General features: G+C 35.0%; 2 protein-coding genes across 5 annotated transcripts in view; both read right to left on the reverse strand.

The window, feature by feature from the left end:
- Positions 1-21172, reverse strand: part of LOC111056978 — a 486313-nt gene that overhangs the window by 316523 nt on the left and 148618 nt on the right. The window lies entirely within an intron of this gene.
- LOC111046229 (myotubularin-related protein 9) lies at positions 1685-20677 on the reverse strand. Its single transcript, XM_039439632.1, has 12 exons — positions 20541-20677; positions 19795-19961; positions 19139-19304; positions 16882-17030; positions 14674-14799; positions 14357-14506; positions 11873-11984; positions 10319-10440; positions 9064-9170; positions 7058-7284; positions 4035-4204; positions 1685-2576 (listed from the first exon to the last, which is right to left on the reverse strand). The coding sequence occupies exons 2-12, from the start codon at positions 19939-19941 to the stop codon at positions 2391-2393; spliced, it is 1662 nt and encodes a 553-aa protein (XP_039295566.1). The 5' UTR covers positions 19942-19961; positions 20541-20677; the 3' UTR covers positions 1685-2390.

Consider the following 21172-nt stretch of genomic DNA (forward strand, 5'->3'; position numbering starts at 1 on the left):
ACACCGTCAAAAATAACAACAGTTAGTCAAGACAAGACAAGACATGATCAGACACGTTGAGTCACAATACTTCACACAGTTGCTTAGGAAGACATGTCTAATTGCAATGACTAATCAGTGTGAGTTGCGTCAAAAGCAGCTATGTGAAGTATTGTGACTAGACGTGTCTGATCATGTCTTGTCTTGACTAACTGGTGTGCGCCTAGCCTAAGGCTGGTAACACACCGATTAGTCAACACAAGACTAGACACGTTTAGTCACATTACTTCACATAGTTGCTTATGACGCAACAGACACTGACTACCCATTGCAATTAGACATGACTCCATAAGCAACTATGTGAAGTATTGTGACTAAACGTGACTAGTCTTGTCTTGTCTAATCGGTGTGTGGCTAGCCTTAGACATTCATTGAACCCTAGCACAGTCTCATAGACTAAGTTTTAGTGAATGTTTTGCTCCATATAGCACAAATTCTACTCTAGTGCATAGTTTATAGCACTTATTTATTCTTATGTATTTTATTGGCAGAGCACCGCTATTTAGCTGTAAATTACAAACTGGCAAGATGTCTCCAGCTATAAGATGCTTTTCAGTACATTATATTGTCCTTTTAAGCTCTTAATTTTAATTTAGTACAAATTTCTCATTCATTCAATAATGTATCTCTATAAAGGAACCAACTTAAAATCTGGAAGTAGGTACCATGATAGTCGAGATGATTACACTTACAGACAGTTACAATATTATTAATGACTATCAGGTAACCCGTGCTCCACAAGGATCTAATTTAAAACTTGATGTACTGAAATCTTGAAGAATTAGAAATACGTCTATAACCATCCTCGGTAAGTTAAGAATCTATACGCAAAATTTGAAGTTAATCAGTTGAGTAGTAGAGACGTGATGATGCGTCCGTTCTAATTTAAAACTTGACAAACTGAAAACTTGACCTACTGAAATATTGAAAAATTAGAACTACGTCTTTAACAATCCTTGGTAAATTAAAAATCTATACGAAAAATTTGAAGTTAATGAGTTGAGTAGTTGAGACGTGATGATGCGTCATTAGTGAACTTCCTATCCCGTAAGTGTATTAGCCAGTTCTTTCCTTGATTATATTATAGATTTGGTGAGACGTAACTAGTTCTCTATAAATATTTTTTCAAACCTCAAGATTGGTATAATATAGAAGCACCAGGCTCTAATAATACAAAATACTGATGTAATATGGACATCAATTTAACAATATTTTAAATGATTTATAATATAATATTGCATTGGAAGTATCAATATCTTGAAGAATTAGAAATAGGTCTATTAACCATCCTTGGTACATTGAGAATCTATATGCGAAATTTCAAGTTAATCAGTTGAGTAGTTGAGACGTGATGATGCGTCCGTTCTAATTTAAAACTTGACAAACTGAAAACTTGACCTACTGAAATTTTGAAAAATTAGAAATACGTCTATAACCATCCTCGGTAAATTAAGAATCTATACGCAAAATTTGAAGTTAATCAGTTGAGTACCTAGTTGAGACGTGATGATGCGTCATTAGTGAACTTGCTATCCCGTACTTGTATAAGCCAGTTCTTTCCTTTATTTTATTATAGATTGGTGAGCCGTAACTAGTTCTATATATATATATATATATAGTTCTCTCTATAAATATTTTTTTAAACCTCAAGATTGGTATAATATAGAAGCACCAGGCTCTAATAATACAAAATACTGATGTAATATGGACATCAATTTAACAATATTTACAATGATTTATAATATAATATTGCATTGGAAGTATCAATATCTTGAAGAATTAGAAATAGGTCTATAAACCATCCTTGGTACATTGAGAATCTATATGCGAAATTTCAAGTTAATCAGTTGAGTAGTTGAGACGTGATGATGCGTCATTAGTGAACTTCCTATCCCGTACGTGTATAAGCCAGTTCTTTCATTTATTATATTATAGATTGGTGAGCCGACGCTAGCTAGTTCTCTATAAATATTTTTTTAACCTCAAGATTGGTATAATATAGACTAGTTCTCTATAAATATTTTTTAAACCTCAAGATTGGTATAATTATAGAAGCACCAGGCTCTAATAATACAAAATACTGATATAATATGAACATCAATTTAACAATATTTTAAATAATAATATAATATTGCATTGGAAGTATCAATATCTTGAAGAATTAGAAATAGGTCTATAAACCATCATCGGTACATTAAGAATCTATATGCGAAATTTCAAGTTAATCAGTTGAGTAGTTGAGACGTGATGATGCGACATTCGTGAATTTTCTATCCCGTACTTGTATAAGCCAGTTCTTTCCTTTATTATATTATAGATTGGTGAAGCGTATCCAGTCCTTATCGTCATCCTTATCCAGTGGTAGCCACGCCCAGTCTAGCAGCCTCCTTCTCTAAATCGATCAGCTGTCTCCGGAGACGACTGGCCTTGAGACGGAGTTCCTTGTCCTTCTCTTTGAGGGCGGCTATACTCTTCCAGGCCTCCGACTGTTCCCTCTGCTCAACCACCCATCGACAGAAGAGCTCTGTCCACAGCGTCTATCACAAAACACATCTATTCATTTACAATTTCCAATGAAATCATCAGGTGAAACCATAACGCATATCCAAAACGAAGCATTCTGAATCTCTCTATAAGGGTTGTGTGGCAGAGAGGACCAGGAGTCCTAATTCCGCCCTAATAAAGGCATATAATCAATCAATCAATCAATCTCTCACATTGGTAGAGAGTTAGTGGGAAGAATACTTCGATATTCTTTCCAAAGAATGGACATTGATATGTCCAAAGCTCCGCCAATTTATGTAGATGCATAACAATATTATCTATTTTATCTATAGTTATTACATTTTTTTTCATATTATATACAGCTCAATAATTATTTTCTTAATTTATATTTTGTAAATTCATCCATAATTTTGCTGTATTGTAAGCTATTGTATATAAATGTATAAGCCAGTATATATTGTAATCTACATAAATAAAGTAGTCAATCAATCAATCAATCAATCAATCTCTCATTGGTAGAGAGTTAGTGGGAAGAATACTTCGAATATTCTTTCCAAAGAATGGACATTGATATGTCCAAAGCTCCGCCAATTTATGTAGATGCATAACAATATTATCTATTTTATCTATAGTTATTACATTTTTTTTTTCATATTGTATACAGCTCAATAATTATTTTCTTAATTTATATTTTGTAAATTCATCCCTAATTTTGCTGTATTGTAAGCTATTGTATATAAGTGTATAAGCCAGTATATATTGTAATCTACATAAATAAAGTACTCAATCAATCAATCAATATTAAAGAGGGTGAAGTGTAAGAGAGGGCCGACTGCGCCCTAACTTCGCCCTCCTAGGTCAAAATAAAGGCAGTCATTCAATTCAATTCAAATATTTTACTCCCCTACGGTCAAGTGCTGAAGGGGGGGTATCCTCGATACCCTCTCTGAGAATGGACTTCTTAAGGTCCAAACTTCACCGTTTCATGTGAAAACATTGCAGTAGAACATAAACGCCCTTTAAAACGGGATAGCTTGAGCTATGTTTCCTCTATCTAGTGAAAACTATATTCATGAAGGATTCATTGAAAATGAAAGCTTTGTATTATTATGAACGCGAAATGAAAAGAGGTTTGAAAATAATTGTGCTTCAACTCAAATAGGGTAGTAAGGTTTACACATATTAAGGCTCAACTCACACAGACTCGACTCTAGTCGAGAGCATGTGTTTTCAAATGGTGACACTCAGACCAGTCGACTCTAGTCTCCGCGACTGTGACCATTTGAAAACACATGCTCTCCACTAGAGTCGAGTCTCTTCTCGACCTGAGTCGCGTAAGTGTCAGTTGAGCCTTACAGTCTGCAAATATGACTGTAAACACTACCAAAACCACCAATGGTTTTATTTTCTGCTTAGCATATTATGCATTGAAACAGAGCTTCAAATTCGTTCGAGATACAAAATTGTCCTAGAAATGGATAGTAACTCACCAGACTGACAGGTGCAACAGTGGGCCATATCACCTTGTTGATAGGTTCATACATGGGGTTCAGAAAGGTTTGCAGTATATCGGGCCTGTTCAGATAGGACCACAGACTTGTCGTTCGTTTCGACAACTGAATTCGCTGGCGATCAGCCTCACAGTTACCCAAAAACGTACCTGAAATCATAAAAATAGATTTAATCCAAATTCAATTCAATTCATAATAACATCCCATAAACAAAATGATAAATTATATTTCATTCTTTATTCTTTCATTTATACAATAAGTACATTATCAAAATGATAAGGAGAGGAAAAAAAAGATAACCTTGTGCTATTCCTCTCACAAATTTAGATAACACATAGTCCGAAATAGGTTAAGTCTTGTAGTTCTTCAATTCACAAAATATTCAGTCCTCAAGTTTTTACACAAAGTAGATTTTCAAATTTAGATGCTTCAAAACTAAACATAGAGAAATATTTCACATTATTATAACTAAAATAGGAAATATTCAAATATTAAAGATATAATAGTTTTGAAGAATTACCGAAAAACAAACTCAAGAAAATGAGTAAAGTGACTGAAAATTCAAAAATGACTCAAATTTATGCGTCAAGAAAATGTATTTTACAATGATTAGATAATACATGTTTTTGAGATTGAATATTTTGTACATAGATTGCAAATAGATAACATTTGTAATGTATTTATGATGTGATGTTTATGACTTGTGTTAATATTGTATTATATACGATGCATAACATGAAAAATAAAATTGAATTGAATTGATTGTATTACTACATTGTCGGAAAACGATCTGGGAGCGTTGCGGAGCTAGAGAAGGATAGCGCTATCTGCTTTGTCGAATGATAGACAAGGATAGCAACAACAATATTAATCGAGTACTGACATTGTAACGTGGACAAGTAACTATGGACAAGGATATGTTATTCAAAACTATGGTAGTCTCAGTAGAGAGGTTTTTCTTATGAGACGTCTCAGAGCTCTTGTTCCTCAGCAATATTTGAGAACGTCCTACTTCGGGTTTTTCCAGAGTTTGATTCAATATGGGCTTAATTTATGGGGCGTAGCAGCCAATACTATAGTGAGGTCCACGTTATAATGGCAGTGGATAAAGGTAGATGAATAGCGATGCCGATTCTCTGCATTAATTAATTATATTTCTACACTGTCAAAAACATAATTGGCATCGTTGTGGACCTAGAAAAGGATAGTACCACCGGCTTTGTCAAATGATAGACAAGGATAGCAAAACCAAAGTTGATCAAATACTGTCATTATAACGTGGACCTCACTATATTAGGGTGCTGCTTCTTCAGAAAAAAGTAGTAAGGCTTATGGCCAATGCTGACTACCTCGCTCATAGTCGTCCAATATTTGTCTAGATGGAGGTTATGACTGTGTTCAGCCGTGCAACTCCTGGTCAGGGTCAGGGACGAATTGGATGTTCTTGAATGTAGGTCTGAGATACACAGGCATTTCACCAGACAAGCATGTCATCTGAATGTTCCTTTTGTCAGGCTAAAAAAACTTCAAGGCCATTATAGGATATTGTCAATCAAGGCATTCAATAAGCTGCCTGTTAGTGTGAGAAATATGAATCAAGCCCGTTTTAAAACACAAATTATAAAGCTGCTAACAGAGAACCCATTATATTATAATGTAGAAGAATTTTTCAATTTGCCTGTGGATGTGATACATACTTTTTTGAGTGATGATTATGTATGTGTATGAATTGGTTCAGTTAGTTTTATAGGATTTTATTCTTGACGACACCTAATGTACATTGAAATGTATTTTTCGCCACACTGCACAGAAAGCAGCTGTTTTCCAGTCCCTACGTAGATCTGAAAGACCTTGTTTGCAGACGACGTCAGAAAAGGGTTTCTTTTCCGGGCTAGGCCAGAAAGTTGTCACTTTCCAGCCGCTCATGGAAGTAGTTAATAAGTCATCCGCTAGATCGGGCGAGTGTCCACTTTCATCATAAGCTGAAGTCGCCATGATTTTAGTTCCAGTTTCAAATCAAACTAATTCGCTTCGCAACCAGTTTTATTCAATTATTTATTGTTGATTAGTGCATTCCGAATTTTCAAAAATGCTTGAAGATGACTGTGGTATTCCAAGTGAAATTTTAAAAGAATCTGAAATCCTGACAGCAAATCTTCTACCACTAAAATCAAGAGATAGGTACGATAGCTTAACGAGTATTCTTTATTTTGTATTCTTTATTTATTTTGTCAGCAATACCTGTAGTGTGGCAAAAAATATCGTTCGCACCACGGGCAAAAATGTTTTTCCAGCTCTCAATCTTTTCTAGTCCTCGGCCAACGGCCTCGGACTTGAAAACCGATTTCGAGCTGGAAAAATCTCATTTTCTGCTCTAGGTGCGAAATATACTATTTCCTACAGTTACGTTGAAAAGTGGCCATTGCTGCACTGATTACAGAACGCAAAGAATCACTTTTCCGCTCTAGTGCGGGAAAAATTTTTCTGCACTCCAGATTTGCAACATGGCAACGCAAAATACTTAGTAGGTTATATGGAGCAACAGTGCAGCAAAATCAAAATGAAGTTGGTAACAGTGACTGCTGTGGCTGCTATAGTGAGCAGAGGTGCAACCAAGCACAACGCGCTAATTATTATTCATTATATATTATAACCAAGGACAACGAGGACTTTAGGATTTTAGGATTAAGGTTTTTATCAATAATAAAATTACACCGAAAAACATTTGATGCATTTCAGGCAATTTTACCCATAATTACCCACTTTTCATATTCAATGGTAACTGTAGGAAAAACTTAATGTGAAATACGTGCGCAAAGTTCCTCTGCTGCACTCAACAAACCATTCCGAGGGCTCGGGCGTAAACGTTTCTTTCGGTGCAGCAAACTGTCACTTTGCGCACTAGTTGCACAAATAACTATTATTGGTGAATTAACATATTCTATTCTATTCAAAAACTGTCATTATAACGTGAACATCACTATAGAACCAATTACACTCACCATATTGAGACGCATAAGAATTCTCGAACAGAGTTACGAGGAAGCCATTAGAGAACTCAAAACTGCACGGAAACTGTGTCTGTATCTGGGCCACAGAGTCCAAAAACAGGAGAAAGGTAGGCGCTTGTGACTTGGGGGCACGGCGGGGTGAATAGCATGACTGCGCATGTCTCGTTGAGAACGGATGACCGGCCTGTAGCCATTCGCGTTCGATTAGGGCTTCAAAACTGCCAGAAAAACAAAACATATAAGACTATATTTCATGGATGTTTCTCAAGATACCAAACAGAAAAAGCCAAATTATTAATTTATTGAAGGCTTGTAAAGACGGGCGTAAAGAGTCGTGCGAACAATCGTGTGGACACACGCCTCGGCATTCATGAGAACAGAATATAAACTGTTAGTTATAAGGTTGATTGAATTAAAACATAGAGAAACAATAGCATAAGTAGATATCCCATGGTATAGGATTTTCATGTCGCAACTCTTACTGTTATCTCAAGCCCATAGTTCATGTAATTCTTTCCCGTGAAGCTGTGTGACACTGGTAGTCTCTCATATTGTGCCGTTCATACACTCTCACCCCAGTTGGTAGAGAGTTAGTGGGGAGGATATTTTTAATATTCTTTCCGAAGAATGGACATTGATATGTCCAAAGCTCCGCCAATTTATGTAGATGCATAACAATATAATTATTATCTATAGTTATTATATTACAAATTGCTTTTTCATATCATATACAGTTCAATAATTATTTTCTTAGTCTATATTATGTAAATTCATCTATAATTTTGCTGTATTGTAAGCTATTGTATATAAGTGTATAAGCCAGTATATATTGTAATCTACATAAATAAAGTACTCAATCAATCAACCCCAACAAAACAGTAAAATTCGACCATAATCAACAGTAATCGGCTTGAGATACCATTAAAAGTTGCGACATAAACGCCCTATACCATGGGATATCTAATTACGCTATTGTTTCTCTATGATTAAAACTAGAATCTAGTGACTAGCAACTAGTCATTAGTTCTACCTATACAAACCATAATATACAGCAGCTGACTCGAATCCTAGCATTTGTTTGCAAATGTCTTAGAATTAGCAATTACTAGCTTTTATTCAACAAACCAATTGAATGGTATAAAAAATTGCAATCAAGGCCCATACGTACAATCTCAAGCTAGTGAGCTATACCTTAGAGAAAAGATACAGTTAGACTCAACTCACACTACCTCGATTCAACGAGGCTCCAGTCTCTCGAACTTACGACTTTCATGCTCATCGTCACTACTTCAGTTCCATGCTACTCCATTTCAACCTCATATTATTAAAAATACGAGATACTACTGCGCATGTAAAAAGTTTTCCAATTCTTATTTATGTCTTATCTAAAATGATAAAACATCATTTCCATCAAACATAACCTCACTTTCATTAAAGATGCACGGTACTACGCAACTCAAGTCGAGGGTCGACCAACATTTCGAGTCGACGCTCGACTCAGTCTCACAGTCGCGAGGTTGCGGAGACTAGAATCGACTGGTCTGAAAACACATGCTGCGTCGAGAAGAGACTAGAGTCACAGTCTCTTCTCGACTTGAGTCGCATAAGTGTGAGTTGAGTCGTAGAGAAGATATACCGTTATTCATACATTATTGAAATATACATTGAAATTATGCCCTGAGAGAATAGAAAACCCCTATTCTCATTATATTTTTTAAACCGTTTTCTTGCGTTTGTTATGACTTTTGAACATAGCAGACCTAAGGCAATATCTTGGCGATTTCTTAACTGGAATTTATTGTAGTTATTCACATGGATAACAATTTTTAATTAGTTTTAGATTGGTAAGTTTACATACCCCCAATTTCATGAGTTTTTTATTACTTTTAAACATAGCAGACCTATGGCATATGTTGGCGATTTCCTAACTGAAATTTTAGTTATTTACTTGGTGAACAATTTTTGATAATTAAGTTTAGATTGGTAAGTTTACATACCCTCTGACAGTACGGCAGTCAGGGTTGAGTATTATCTGCGCCAAAGAGGTGACAAGTAGAGTGGCATCAAGGCCTTCCGATCCATGCACCAGAACTGAAGTGTTATCCTGTAACATCAAGCAATCGAAAATTTAATTTATAACAGCTACAATTTGCCAAAAATACAACGACACATAGCAAAAATTAAATAATTTTCGTAAATGCTTTCAACTTCAGAGTCCCATGAGGATGGATCCTGGCTCTAATCATGGTCTATAGAAAGACTTCTGGACACTCAGCCATTTTGATGATTGTCGAAAAGTTTGTTTACTTATTGTTAGTCTGAGCGACACCTGTTATTAGTATGAAGAATATGTCTTGTATTATATTATAATAAATATAATTATAATATAATGAGTGATCCGTGGTCTAGTGGATAGAGTGCTTGCGTAGCAGCATAGAGATCCCGGGTTCAAACCCTCTCATTACCAAAAGTTTTTTAACCAGATCACTCCCGTGTTATCGGATGGGCACGTTAAATTGTCGGTCCCGGCTGAAGTATGACAGACGTAAGGCCCATTGACGGTTTAAATGATATATCCAGGCGGTGGGACCTTCCCGCAAGGGACTCTCCACCAACAAAAAGCCATACTAATTTACTTACTTTTATAATAAATATAGTCTAGTATATTTTTATTTAATGATATATTAAGAAATAGACAAATTTATATTGAGTCCAGCTTCAATATTAACATTTGTGTCATGACTTCTATCTACAGACCTTGGGTCTATCTACTATCTAAAGAGTTAAAACTAGTTGTGATTTGATAGAATAAAAAACGGTACTCGATAACGTTGAATGTGCTCCGATAATTTCAGTAGCCCTATAGATAATATAGAAAAAAGTGAGCATCTACTGTCCTACAAGTAAGAATAAACAAAAATCTGGTGTGGCGCACTCACACAACTTTCCTTGCCGTTATGAAAATTGATCAACTGACGCTAGTGTTCCCGCGCATATCAAATCTACTATTTGACAGCTGGTGACAGGACAATAGCGCTGCAGACACACGAAGTCTGCTATCTCTTCATAGTGAATGATTTAATAGAATCAACAGTTGCCAACAGTTTGCAATTGAATAATCTTAATCTATATTGAGGAGGAGGAGGAGGAGGAGGAGGAGGAGGAGGAGGAGAAGGAGAAGGAGGAGGAGGAGAAGAAAAAAAAGAAGAAGAAGAAGAAGAAGAAGAAGAATGAGAAGAAGCTTTGACGTACCTGATCAAGACACTGGGCGACGAGACAAGCGCAGTTAAGCGTGTCCTTGAGATGAGTCAACCAATTGCTCGAGTCCATTCTAATCAGCCACTTATCCATCGTACAAGTTGTATCGTTGCAAGCTGAGGAAATAACAGAAAATATAAACAACATTCCAAAATATCAATTAATTTATAATAATGTAGGCCTACAGTTTCTGATTATGATTTGTGTTTCTTGGGCAGATATTTCGTTTCGTTGTGCTGATAGCTTTTTTGTTTGTTTACTGCGGAAATAACATAAAATATAAACAAAATTCCAAAACATCAATTGATTTATAATATTGTAGGCCTATAGTTTATTTTTATGATTTGTTTCTTGGGCAGAGATATCGTTTCGTCTTGTAGCTTGATAAGCTAGTTTATTTGTTTGTTTGTTTTTAAAAATTTCCCGGTGACTCTTAGCGAAGTATAGGAATTATCAAAAAGCTATCAATAAGACATCATGCTATTAGTTAGATAAGTTAAGCTACATGCGCCTGCTACTTCCGTAGTAAGGGTGACCACTTCAAGAGCCGAACTCCTCTGAAAACAATAAGTTTAAAAATCGGTTCCCAGTGGTTCGGAACCCATCTTAAGCTGTAGGTTCACTCATCAATCATCATCATCCGTCTCATTACCCTCGCACATGCCTGGAGTTCATGAGGGCATCATCCTCAGTAACAATGGTATCTTATTTACTTTATGGTGAATTTTGATAGCTTATCTGCTGATGTATTGTTTATACAATTTGTTCTTCTATTATAAAATTATTCAAGTACCTGTAGAACATCATGTGGAAACTTTAGACACCTATCAAATATAACAGTTTTGAAGCATATTATCTATTAAGCCAGTATTTATTTATTACATTCCACAATCACAATATTGAATTAATGATTGGGAGGGAATCAACAGGATAAACCCAAAACTTTTTCTCCCTAATTTTGAAAAATAGTCCAAAACGGATTAAACTGTTTAGTGGTTTCTGCTATTATTAACTTGAAACTAGAGTACAAAGTGGTTGAAAATGTGTTCAAATTTATTCGTCAACTAGCAGCTCGTAAAGGAAATTCAAATAAAATAGAATCAAAGTCAGTATATTTCCTTTAGACATGAGCACAAAAGAAGGTTTACATTCAAAATTACAGGACGTATTCCTTCAGTCATAAATTCTTATTGGCCTGAGTTGAAAGTCACCATCAGAATTACAGTAAATTTCACGTTATAAAGTCAGTGGAAAAGATAGGACTACAGAGTTGTCGATTCTCTGTTATCACAACCTTCTACATTAGATAACTGTGATTTGAGTTATTCTGATATATCTGACAAAATATTAATATAGGATAAAATAATACATTTCATTATAGCCAACAAACCATTTGACAACAGTGCGGAGGTAGAGAAGAATAGAGCTATCTGCTTTTTCTAGTGGCAGACAATGATAGCAAACCAATATCAATCAGGTGCTGATTTAATAATTTGAATCTCACTATAAGGGAAATCAGAAATTGCTAGAATATCAGACAAAACTTACCATCAACCAATTTGGACAGAGAATCTGACAAGACATGATGTCTGTCTATGGGCTTCACAACTCTACGCCACTGCGGATAGAAAATTTCCATTTCGAAACCACCTCCTTTGTTCTGCAAAAACAGAAAATCACAAGGTGAAAAAAATATTCATATTTGTACATCAATTAATGGGATAAACGACTTGATATGACCATTGACAAGGGATATCTACATAATCACTTTCACATAAAACATATACACATCCGTGTCCCATTGCAGCTAGTGCCGGGTCTGAGTGTGAACAACGCCTCTCCATCTTCCTCGGTCTTCCCACCTCAACCTATCGCCATCTCTATCCTCCCTTCTCCACTGTGTCTTTCCATCGTCCTCTTGGTCTCCTTTCTTCAATCCTCATCTCTACCATTTTCTTTGGCAGCCGATCCTCTCCCATTCTCTTCACCTGTCCAAACCAGCCTAGTCTCATGCTTTCTACCTTTCCTCTGCTTATGCTTTCCATGTTCAGTTCTCTTCTTATCTCCTCATTCCTAACTCTGTCTCACTTTCAAGTGAAATCACTTTCACAACAACACAGAAAGTTAAATTTGAAATATAAATAAACATTGAATATACAGGGTTGAGGCAATGAAGTATGGATACCGTAATTCTACAACCATTCTACAATAATTTCTAGTTTCATTCAAAATTTATACTTTTTGAATTTAATTACTAAGTTTCTGTTCTAGATTTTTTGATTTTAGACTCTAATAGTACCTATTTGATTCAAAATTTGCTCGTTTATCTGAGTATTGAAAAGCGTAAATTGTATTTTGAAATGTAAAAGTGACATAAGCAACATTTTGATTTGGACAGTATAGTATAAATTGAAAATGGGACAGTTTTGGGCATGAGCCTGTTATGCCTTTCCTTATGTTAAGTATTTGTACACAACGTGATAAATAAATAAAAATATCGTATTGTCGAAAATTTGCAAATCTTCTCGATTGTTCAAATCGTTTAACCTGATGAAAACATCCGGTTGAAAGTAGCAATTGTTCTCTTGCTGGTCTTGGATGTACTGCACATACCTGTCAGTTGAACTGTTTGATAGAAAGCTACATTCATGGCTGGTCTTAAAAACTAATAAGCTTAAAACTGGGTTCACACACAACAGTGACAGTGAACGTAGAAAATATGATTCCCAAGAGTTTTAATGGTATTATTCATACTCACTCAACCGGGCTGAATGAGAATACTCCAATTAGAACTCATGGGAATTATATATTCACTGTTACTGTAACTGTTTTGTATGAATCCAGCTTTACTGAACTAATTTACATAACTGGCTTGAAGACTAAAGCAGCGTTCACACCAAAGTTATTAACAAAATGTTTATTTTTCCGTCCTTATAGATAAAACGGAACTTGACAAACACATATGTTCATCATGTGTATGATAAGTTATGTTCAATCTAATAGAATCTATAAGGAAGGAAAAACAAACATTTTGTTGATAATAACTTTGGTGTAAACGCAGCTTTACTCCAAGATATGATTTTGGGTGGAAACATAGTGGAGGTAGCTGCAAGCTTGAGAGTGTTTAATGTAATTCATGTATTTAAATGGGACAAAACACATGTTTCAATACACTCAAGCTTAAAGCTAGCTTCACCGCTCCACTAAGTTTTGAACTAAAGACTGACTAACACAAGCACAAAATCAAAACAATGATTCTTTATTAATTCTTACAATAAGTATATCGTCAAAATGATAGGGAGGTAGCTTCATCGCTCCACTATGTCTTAATCTAAAGACTGACTAACACAAGAGCACAAAATCAAAACAATGATTCTTTATTGATTCATACAATAGGTACCATCATCAAAATGATAGGGAGAGACAAAATAAGGTAACCTTGTGCTATTCCTCTCCCAAATTTAGATAAGGTTACACATAGTTCTAAATAGGTTTAGGGTCGGTTTCCGAGCTCGGGATTTAGCTAAGTTCTAGACTTTAAACAGCTGGAGTCAGAAAATTTGCTTTCCAAAACGGGGGCGTAGTCGCAGTTTTTATAACAGTAGTTTCAGTTTTTATTTTCTCATTTCTGTAATTGGAAACGTTTTTCCTTGACGAAATTAAACATTTCTAAATAATTCAAAATAGCTGAAACTTTACACTATTTTCTCTTTATTTTATTTGGTGTTGAATTTTCTAGTTTTTTGAAATTTAATTCAAATGTGACTTTGACTATGACTACGACTAAGCCCCGTTTTGGAAAGCCAAATTTCTTACTCCAGCTGCTTAAAGCCTGGAACTTAGTCAAATCCCGAGCTCGGAAACCGGTCCTAAGTCTTGTATGATTGGAGGAGAAACAACAATATTAATCCAAGACAATAATTTATCTTATTAATTTTACATAAAACCGTTCAAATAATTCGGTATGATTTATATAGACTCATTGACTGGGTTCAACTCACTTTTGATTCTCTAATTTATAATGTGGATTACCTTGGCAGATTGGGCAATATTGGAGTTCCTAGTATCAATGATGTATCCTCTGGTACCAGGTCCTAACACTGAGTTGAGAAGTCTTTCATCGTCTTTGCATCTTTTTGAGTTTGGACCTGTCAACGGCTGACTGCTACGCATTAGAACACCCTGCAAAATAAATAATCAAATAAATAAGCAATTAATAATGATGATAATGTATTTAACAACTCAAGAGCTTTTACAAATATAGTTTCTTCGTAATTTTGAGAGTCAATACAATACCTAAAAGAACAAAACATTCACTGAGTAGACTGAAAGGTTCAACTCACAATTACGCCACTTTCATGTTTGTAGCTCAACACAGGGAAACGACCTCCTTCTCTAAACTTGGCTGCAGCTATAATTGTTTCATCATCAATATTCTTTGGTACCAACAGAATATTGGGATAAGTCGGACAAATCTGAAACAAATCAAAAATACAATATAGAAAGTTTAATTATTTTTGCAAAATATATGTAGGTAATTATTTATTCATTCACTATTTAAATTTTCAAACTGGACCAATCCTCCCATTCACAAAATTCTGACAGTCTCCAGTGAATATCAATACAATGAAGGCACAGAAAAATGTTCTACTTCCTCTGATTCTATCAATATAGAATTTCCTCAACCTTCTTTTAAAAATATCCCCATTTAACATTAGTTTGAGATGATGGTTTCTCGATCCATTTCGAGCTGCGATGTATTAACATACTTTTTTACTTTCCTTGCCCTATTACCATAGGTAAGGAAAGTATTGCTTTCCAAAAAAAATTAAGGTACCCTAATTTCAAGTTTTCTATACGTTTCAAGGTCCCCTGAGTCCAAAAGCATGATTTTTGGGTGTTGGTCTGTGTGTGTATGTGTGTGTGTGTATGTGTGTGTGTGTGTATGTATGTCTGTGAACTCGATAACTCCATTCCTAATTAACCGATTGACTTGAAATTTTAAACTTAAGGTCCTTATACCATAAGGATCCGACAATAAGAAATTCAATTCAAGATGGCGGAAAAAATGGCGGATAATTCCTAAAAAAACCATGTTTTTCACGTTTTTCTCGAAAACGGCTTCAACGATTTTCTTCAAATTTATACCATGGATAGCTATTTATAAGCCCTATCAACTGACATGAGTCTTATTTCTGGGAAAATTCCAGGAGCTCCGTAATATTCTTGAGAAAAATGGCGGATAATGACTAAAAAACCATGTTTTTCACGGTTTTCTCGAAAACGGCTTCAACGATTTTCTTCAAATTTATACCATAGATAGCTATCCATAAGCCCTATCAACTGACATGAATCTCATTTCTGGGAAAATTGCAGGAGCTCCGTAATATTCTTGAGAAAAATGGAAGATAATTACTAAAAATCCATGTTTTTCACGATTTTCTCAAAAATTACTTGACCGATTTTTTTTTCAAATTCATACCCTATATAGTTATTTATCAGCTCTATCAACTGGCATGAGTCTCCTTTCTGGGAAACTAATGGGGGGTCCACCCCATCCTTGAGAAATGGACTTTGTATCCTCCTTCTCGTGCATGAGGTAGGTAGGTAGAGCAGTTTATAAAAAGAACACAGTCATAGTCGAGATATTTCATCTGTAGAACAGCTGTTTTGACGAATTTTGAAAAAAAAACATCGAATTTCACTTTTTACACAAAGGTAAAAGTACTCTGAAAACGATTATATATACACATATAAAGTAGTCTGATCGTAGTTGCAATTATTTTGCCGCCAATCGTCATTATGTTATTCCCCTAAATATTATTCTCGTCTAAGAATGAGGCTTACAGTTCAATGAGCAAGGAAAGTTGTGTGAGTGTACCACACCAGATTTTTATATATTTCACACGACATGCGGTCAAATATTATTTTGCATGTCGTGTGAAATACATAAAAAGTGCATTAATTTGAGATAACCACTATGTATCTTTGAATTTTCCCTTCTTCTCTTACTAACTTCCCCCATTATTCCCTTCAATGATTGCAGTTATTCTATGGTGAATTTCACTTCAAACTTCAACGCATTGGTTTAATGGGAAGCTTTGATGTTATTTATAACAAATGTCGCCAGTTTGAAGTGAATCTTTCTATGGTACTGTCACAAACTTTAGACATTACAATTGAACTGTACTCAATAATCAGTTGAACTCCAGTCTTTGTTAACATTCCTGATTATACTGTATATATCAACTGAACTGTACTTAAACTTCGGTTGAACTCCAGTCTATGTAAAAATTCCTGATTAAACTGTGTACTTATTTATATACTGATATTTAAGTGTACTGATATTTATTTAAATATCTTAATATTTTTTACAATGTAATTTACCATTGTCACTATGTATTTGACTTGTGTCAATATTGTATTATTGTACAATGCATGACATCAATAAAATTGAAATTGAAAATTGAAAATACTTAAACTTCAGTCTATGTGAATTTACCTGTTCAAACTGTTACAGCATAAACTTTGTTCCAACTCAGTTCATATAAACATACCTGAAAGTCGCTATTAACGTGAGTTAATCTCCATTCCTCTCCCTGTATCAGTTTACTGAACTCAGTTTCTGGCCTGAACAGAGTCCAGCCATCTTCCAATATCGGATACATTGGCCGGAAAAAGAAGGGGTATCGTTTTGTCAGTTCATCTGCAAAATAAATTAATATAAATTGTAGAGATCGTGTCGAAAAATAATATTAAAACAGCATTAGAATCTTGCAATGAATGCAGAAATTGAATTGAATTGTGGACAATTATATTATGAATTTTATCTTGATATGAAATAGACTGAGGGTGTGGATGAGAGAACCATTTTGATGAAGGGGATGCCCACATGAGCTACAGACTTGTGCGTGTGTAATGAGAGGAAGATGATCAGGGTATGATCACATTGGGTGCGTATATGTACAAGTGCACGCGTGGTTATGCAAGACTGAGCGCGCAGATGAGAAAAAAAATCTGGAAAGAGAAAAGGAACACTCACACTGAACGCTTGCACTTGCTGGTTGCGTTCAGTGTGAGTAGCTACATGAAAGTCACAACGTGCTTCAATGGCTATTTCCAGATTTTGTTTTTACAGATGGAAATTACTGAGATATTGCATTTATTATTAAACAAAAATGCAAATTAAATGCTGTAAATCACCTCGAAGACTTCTGCTACTGCAAATATTGACAACAGGGTAAACAGCTAGGTGGAAATTCGATGAGCGCTACCATTCAAAATTTGTTTGATTTGAACAAAAACAATGATTTTGTTTTTCGACTCGTGCATGAACTGACGTGCACTTGCACATAAACGCAAACAATGTGATCATACCCTTAGAGTTGAGTGGCCCTACATCTTAAGGTGTGTTCCGAACTACGGGAAGCAATTTTTAAACTCAAAAATGATAATGATTCAATGGATTCAGCTCTTCAAGTGGTCACCCTTAGGGCTTGAACATGGTGGAGATCCGTGCTACTCCTGTTTTGAGGGTACAAACATGTTGGAGCGGCGAAGGTAGCTTGAAGCTTGAAGCTTGAGATGGGTCAAAACATACTGCTCCACTATGTGTGTCACCATTTGAATGCATGCATTTTATTCCACACTCTCAATATTGAAGCTACCTTCGACACTCGGTCTATGAAGCATGGACGCTACACTATGTGCTGGTTGCACAATAGCCGGTTAAATTTTAACCGTGATTAATTCCACGAGAACCAATCAGAGAAGCCGTCTTTTCAAAAACGCCTTCTCTGATTGGTTCTCGTGAAATTAATCACGGTTAAAATTTAACCGGCTGTTGTGCAACTGGGCCTATGTTTGCAAACTTAAAACGAGCGTAGCAATATGAAATTATTCATATTAGCAGGCGCATTGCTGACTCATCTTATCTTAGTTAGTTTGGTGTTGATTATGTAAATTACTCCATAACTGGAGTCCTTGGGACGTTATTTTTTTTTAAGATAGCTTATTACTTATTAAGGAGAAGGGTTCTGTTTGGCTGCAATTAAGCAACCAGGTGATGAATAAGATGTTAGTATACTGAAAAACTCCTGGATCTTGTAAAGGACACAGGTATTGGTTTGCCTAAATATCGTACTTGGGAACACAATAAGCTCCGGTTAACGTGTGGGGTTCTTTGAACCTTTGGTTCCTTGAATCCGTCCCTTCAAACAATAACAATACTTATTAACGCGACAACAAGATTTGTTCGCTTCTCAGTTGTATGAAGAATATGAGAATGTGCAGTATAATAGATAGTATTTTCATATTGATGATTGGTAGATTATTATACCGCATCCACACTCTCGCCAAATGCGTACAAATGACGACGAGCATGACGAGTGTGGATGGGTTGTTTGCCAGCCCTCGCCTTCACTGGCCTTCGCTTGCCATTGCTCCGATTTCTGTCGAGTGGCCAGCCGAGCATCCACAAATGATCACATTGCAGTGTGCATGGCAGGACCAACGTGGCAAGGCTTGGCCAGCGACTTGACGATAGTGAAGACTTGTCATAATACTTGGTAAATCTAGGTACTAGGTATTGTTTTACTAATTTGATTGTATGGGAGATGTTATGTTATTTCTCCATAATTAAATGAAAAAGACGTTGATGTTGTCAATACCACTATATTTCACCACAAATATATATATTCCACAATTACCACAAATATAGTGGCATTGAATGGATCAATGTATTATATGAATCAATAAAGAATAGAAAAAAAATTGACAGCATCAAAGTATTATTCCTGAAATTGTATTACTAACCAATTGTAAGCAGCTGCTCAATGGACTGCACCACATTGTTGAAGTCTTCGTTTTGAGATATTTCTAGCTGAATAATTCGAAAGTCCTTGCACTTTATAACGATTATTCCTCCACCTTGTGCATTGTTTGGCTTCCTTTCTATGCAGTCTATGTTCTGATGAAGAAGCTGCCAAAAATCAACTATAAATTAGTCAGATAACTAAATATCTAGATCAAATTGGATGAGCTAATTTGTGGGTGTGTTATTGAATGGTTATTTCTGGAATTCTCTATACTTCAAATTATTTTACATCAAACATATAAGTTACCGTATTTCATGTTCTATTACCAGTATGGTACCTAATAGACTTGGGGCCAACCCACACGAAGCGTTTTTCATACGTTTCGAGACAAGTCGACAGGGCATGAAGCTCTCCGTTTGACTGATTCCCAAACGCTAACCCAACCAGCCAAACAGAGAGCTTCCTGCCCTGCCGACTAGTCTGAAAACGCCTTGTGTAGCTTGGCAATTATCTATATAAGAATAATGGCTATTGACGTATCCTGTATTTCTATTTTGATACCCATCTCATTGCTTTGAAAATTTTCATCATTCGTTTCAACAAACATTTTGCTTTTTTTGATCTACAAAAACTGAGAATGAAGTTTTTCCTTACCCACAGTTCTTCAACGCCTTCCTTTCGAGAGGACAGAATCAAATGATGACCAGTAATACAGAGTGTACCATCTACAGGCTCGTGGAACGGGCCATGCATTATTACATTGTCCAGTTTTGGAGTGAGAATCATGTCCACGAATTCCATGATGTTTCGGTTAACCAAACCTGACAAAGACAAACTAGAATTACTCACAATAATTAGTAATAAGTATTCATATCTAAACATATTGAAATATGAATGTTTAAAAATGTTCCTCTATTTATGGGGCATTGATCGAGAGATTGTACCTACAATGGAAAAATATGACTGGGAAGAAGACCCTTCAAGTAACTTATATGCCACAGTTATCAAAGAAAGTAAAATGTCTACGAGTTGAATTCCAATGAAAATGGTTGAATTTAATCAAACTGTTGAGAATAAAAGCTATTATAATATGTGTAGTTGCAAACCCGGTACTAACTTATATAATATGTCTAGCCTAGCATCTTATACAAACAACTGTTTACGGTAACACAATATTTTCAATTTGTTCAAATACTCTGAAATAGCTGTTTGTGTTATTAGAACTAGTAAGTGCCTATCTTTCTAAAGACAGTATTTGTGTATACTTAAAAAGTCATGGAAATCAAAAGAAACTGTTTAAACAGTTAACTATGATTTAATAGATTATGGTGGGTTTGGTTAGAATTTGATGTTTAGGTGTATATTCCAATATAAAAGTATTTTCACAGTTACTCACTCACCTTTGTATTTTAATATAAAACAAATAAATTTAGAATGAATCACTTGAGTCCAATTTATTAGTAGAGTTTTATAGAAATAGCAAATACATATTGAAAAAATTATTTTGCTAATAAATCGAAAATGACAGCAGACTAGACACAGCTGATTCGATTTCGCTTTTGATATGCAACTATCGATAGAAAAAAATAGAACAGTCGAAGTATTCGATAATATTAAAAATATCGATAGTATTCAATAGTATCGAATGCTATTGATAACCTAAAATCGATAATTTTTATATTATCGATAATATTTGATGATATCGATAGTATTTATATATATCGATAGTATGCTATACCATCGATACTTGGAGTATCGATACTATCTATATCTAAAGTATTGATACTCGACTATCGATATTATCAATTGCAATCGATAGTAATCAATAATCGATAGTTTTAATAGTATTGAATGCTATCGATAGGCTCGAATCGATAATTTCCATAGTATCAATAATATTTGATAATATCAATTATAATTGATAATATCGATAGTAGTTGATGATATCGATATAGTTTGATAGTATCGATAGTAATCAATAATCGATAATTTCAATAGTATCGATGATTTGATAATATCAATAGTATCAAAT

The sequence above is a fragment of the Nilaparvata lugens genome, chromosome 13 (assembly GCF_014356525.2).
Source record: "Nilaparvata lugens isolate BPH chromosome 13, ASM1435652v1, whole genome shotgun sequence".
Classification (NCBI taxonomy): Eukaryota; Metazoa; Arthropoda; class Insecta; order Hemiptera; family Delphacidae; genus Nilaparvata; species Nilaparvata lugens.

What these genes read in the sequence shown, in the direction of transcription:
- LOC111046229 (XM_039439632.1), bottom strand. Translation starts at nt 19,941, where the DNA reads ATGGAATTCGTGGACATGATTCTCACTCCAAAACTGGACAATGTAATA. An exon ending in ATATTGCCCAATCTGCCAAG is followed by an intron (nt 11,985 to 14,356) that starts GTAATCCACATT and finishes CTGTTTTTGCAG; the next exon opens with AACAAAGGAGGTGGTTTCGA. An exon ending in TCTGTCCAAATTGGTTGATG is followed by an intron (nt 10,441 to 11,872) that starts GTAAGTTTTGTC and finishes TTATTTCCTCAG; the next exon opens with CTTGCAACGATACAACTTGT.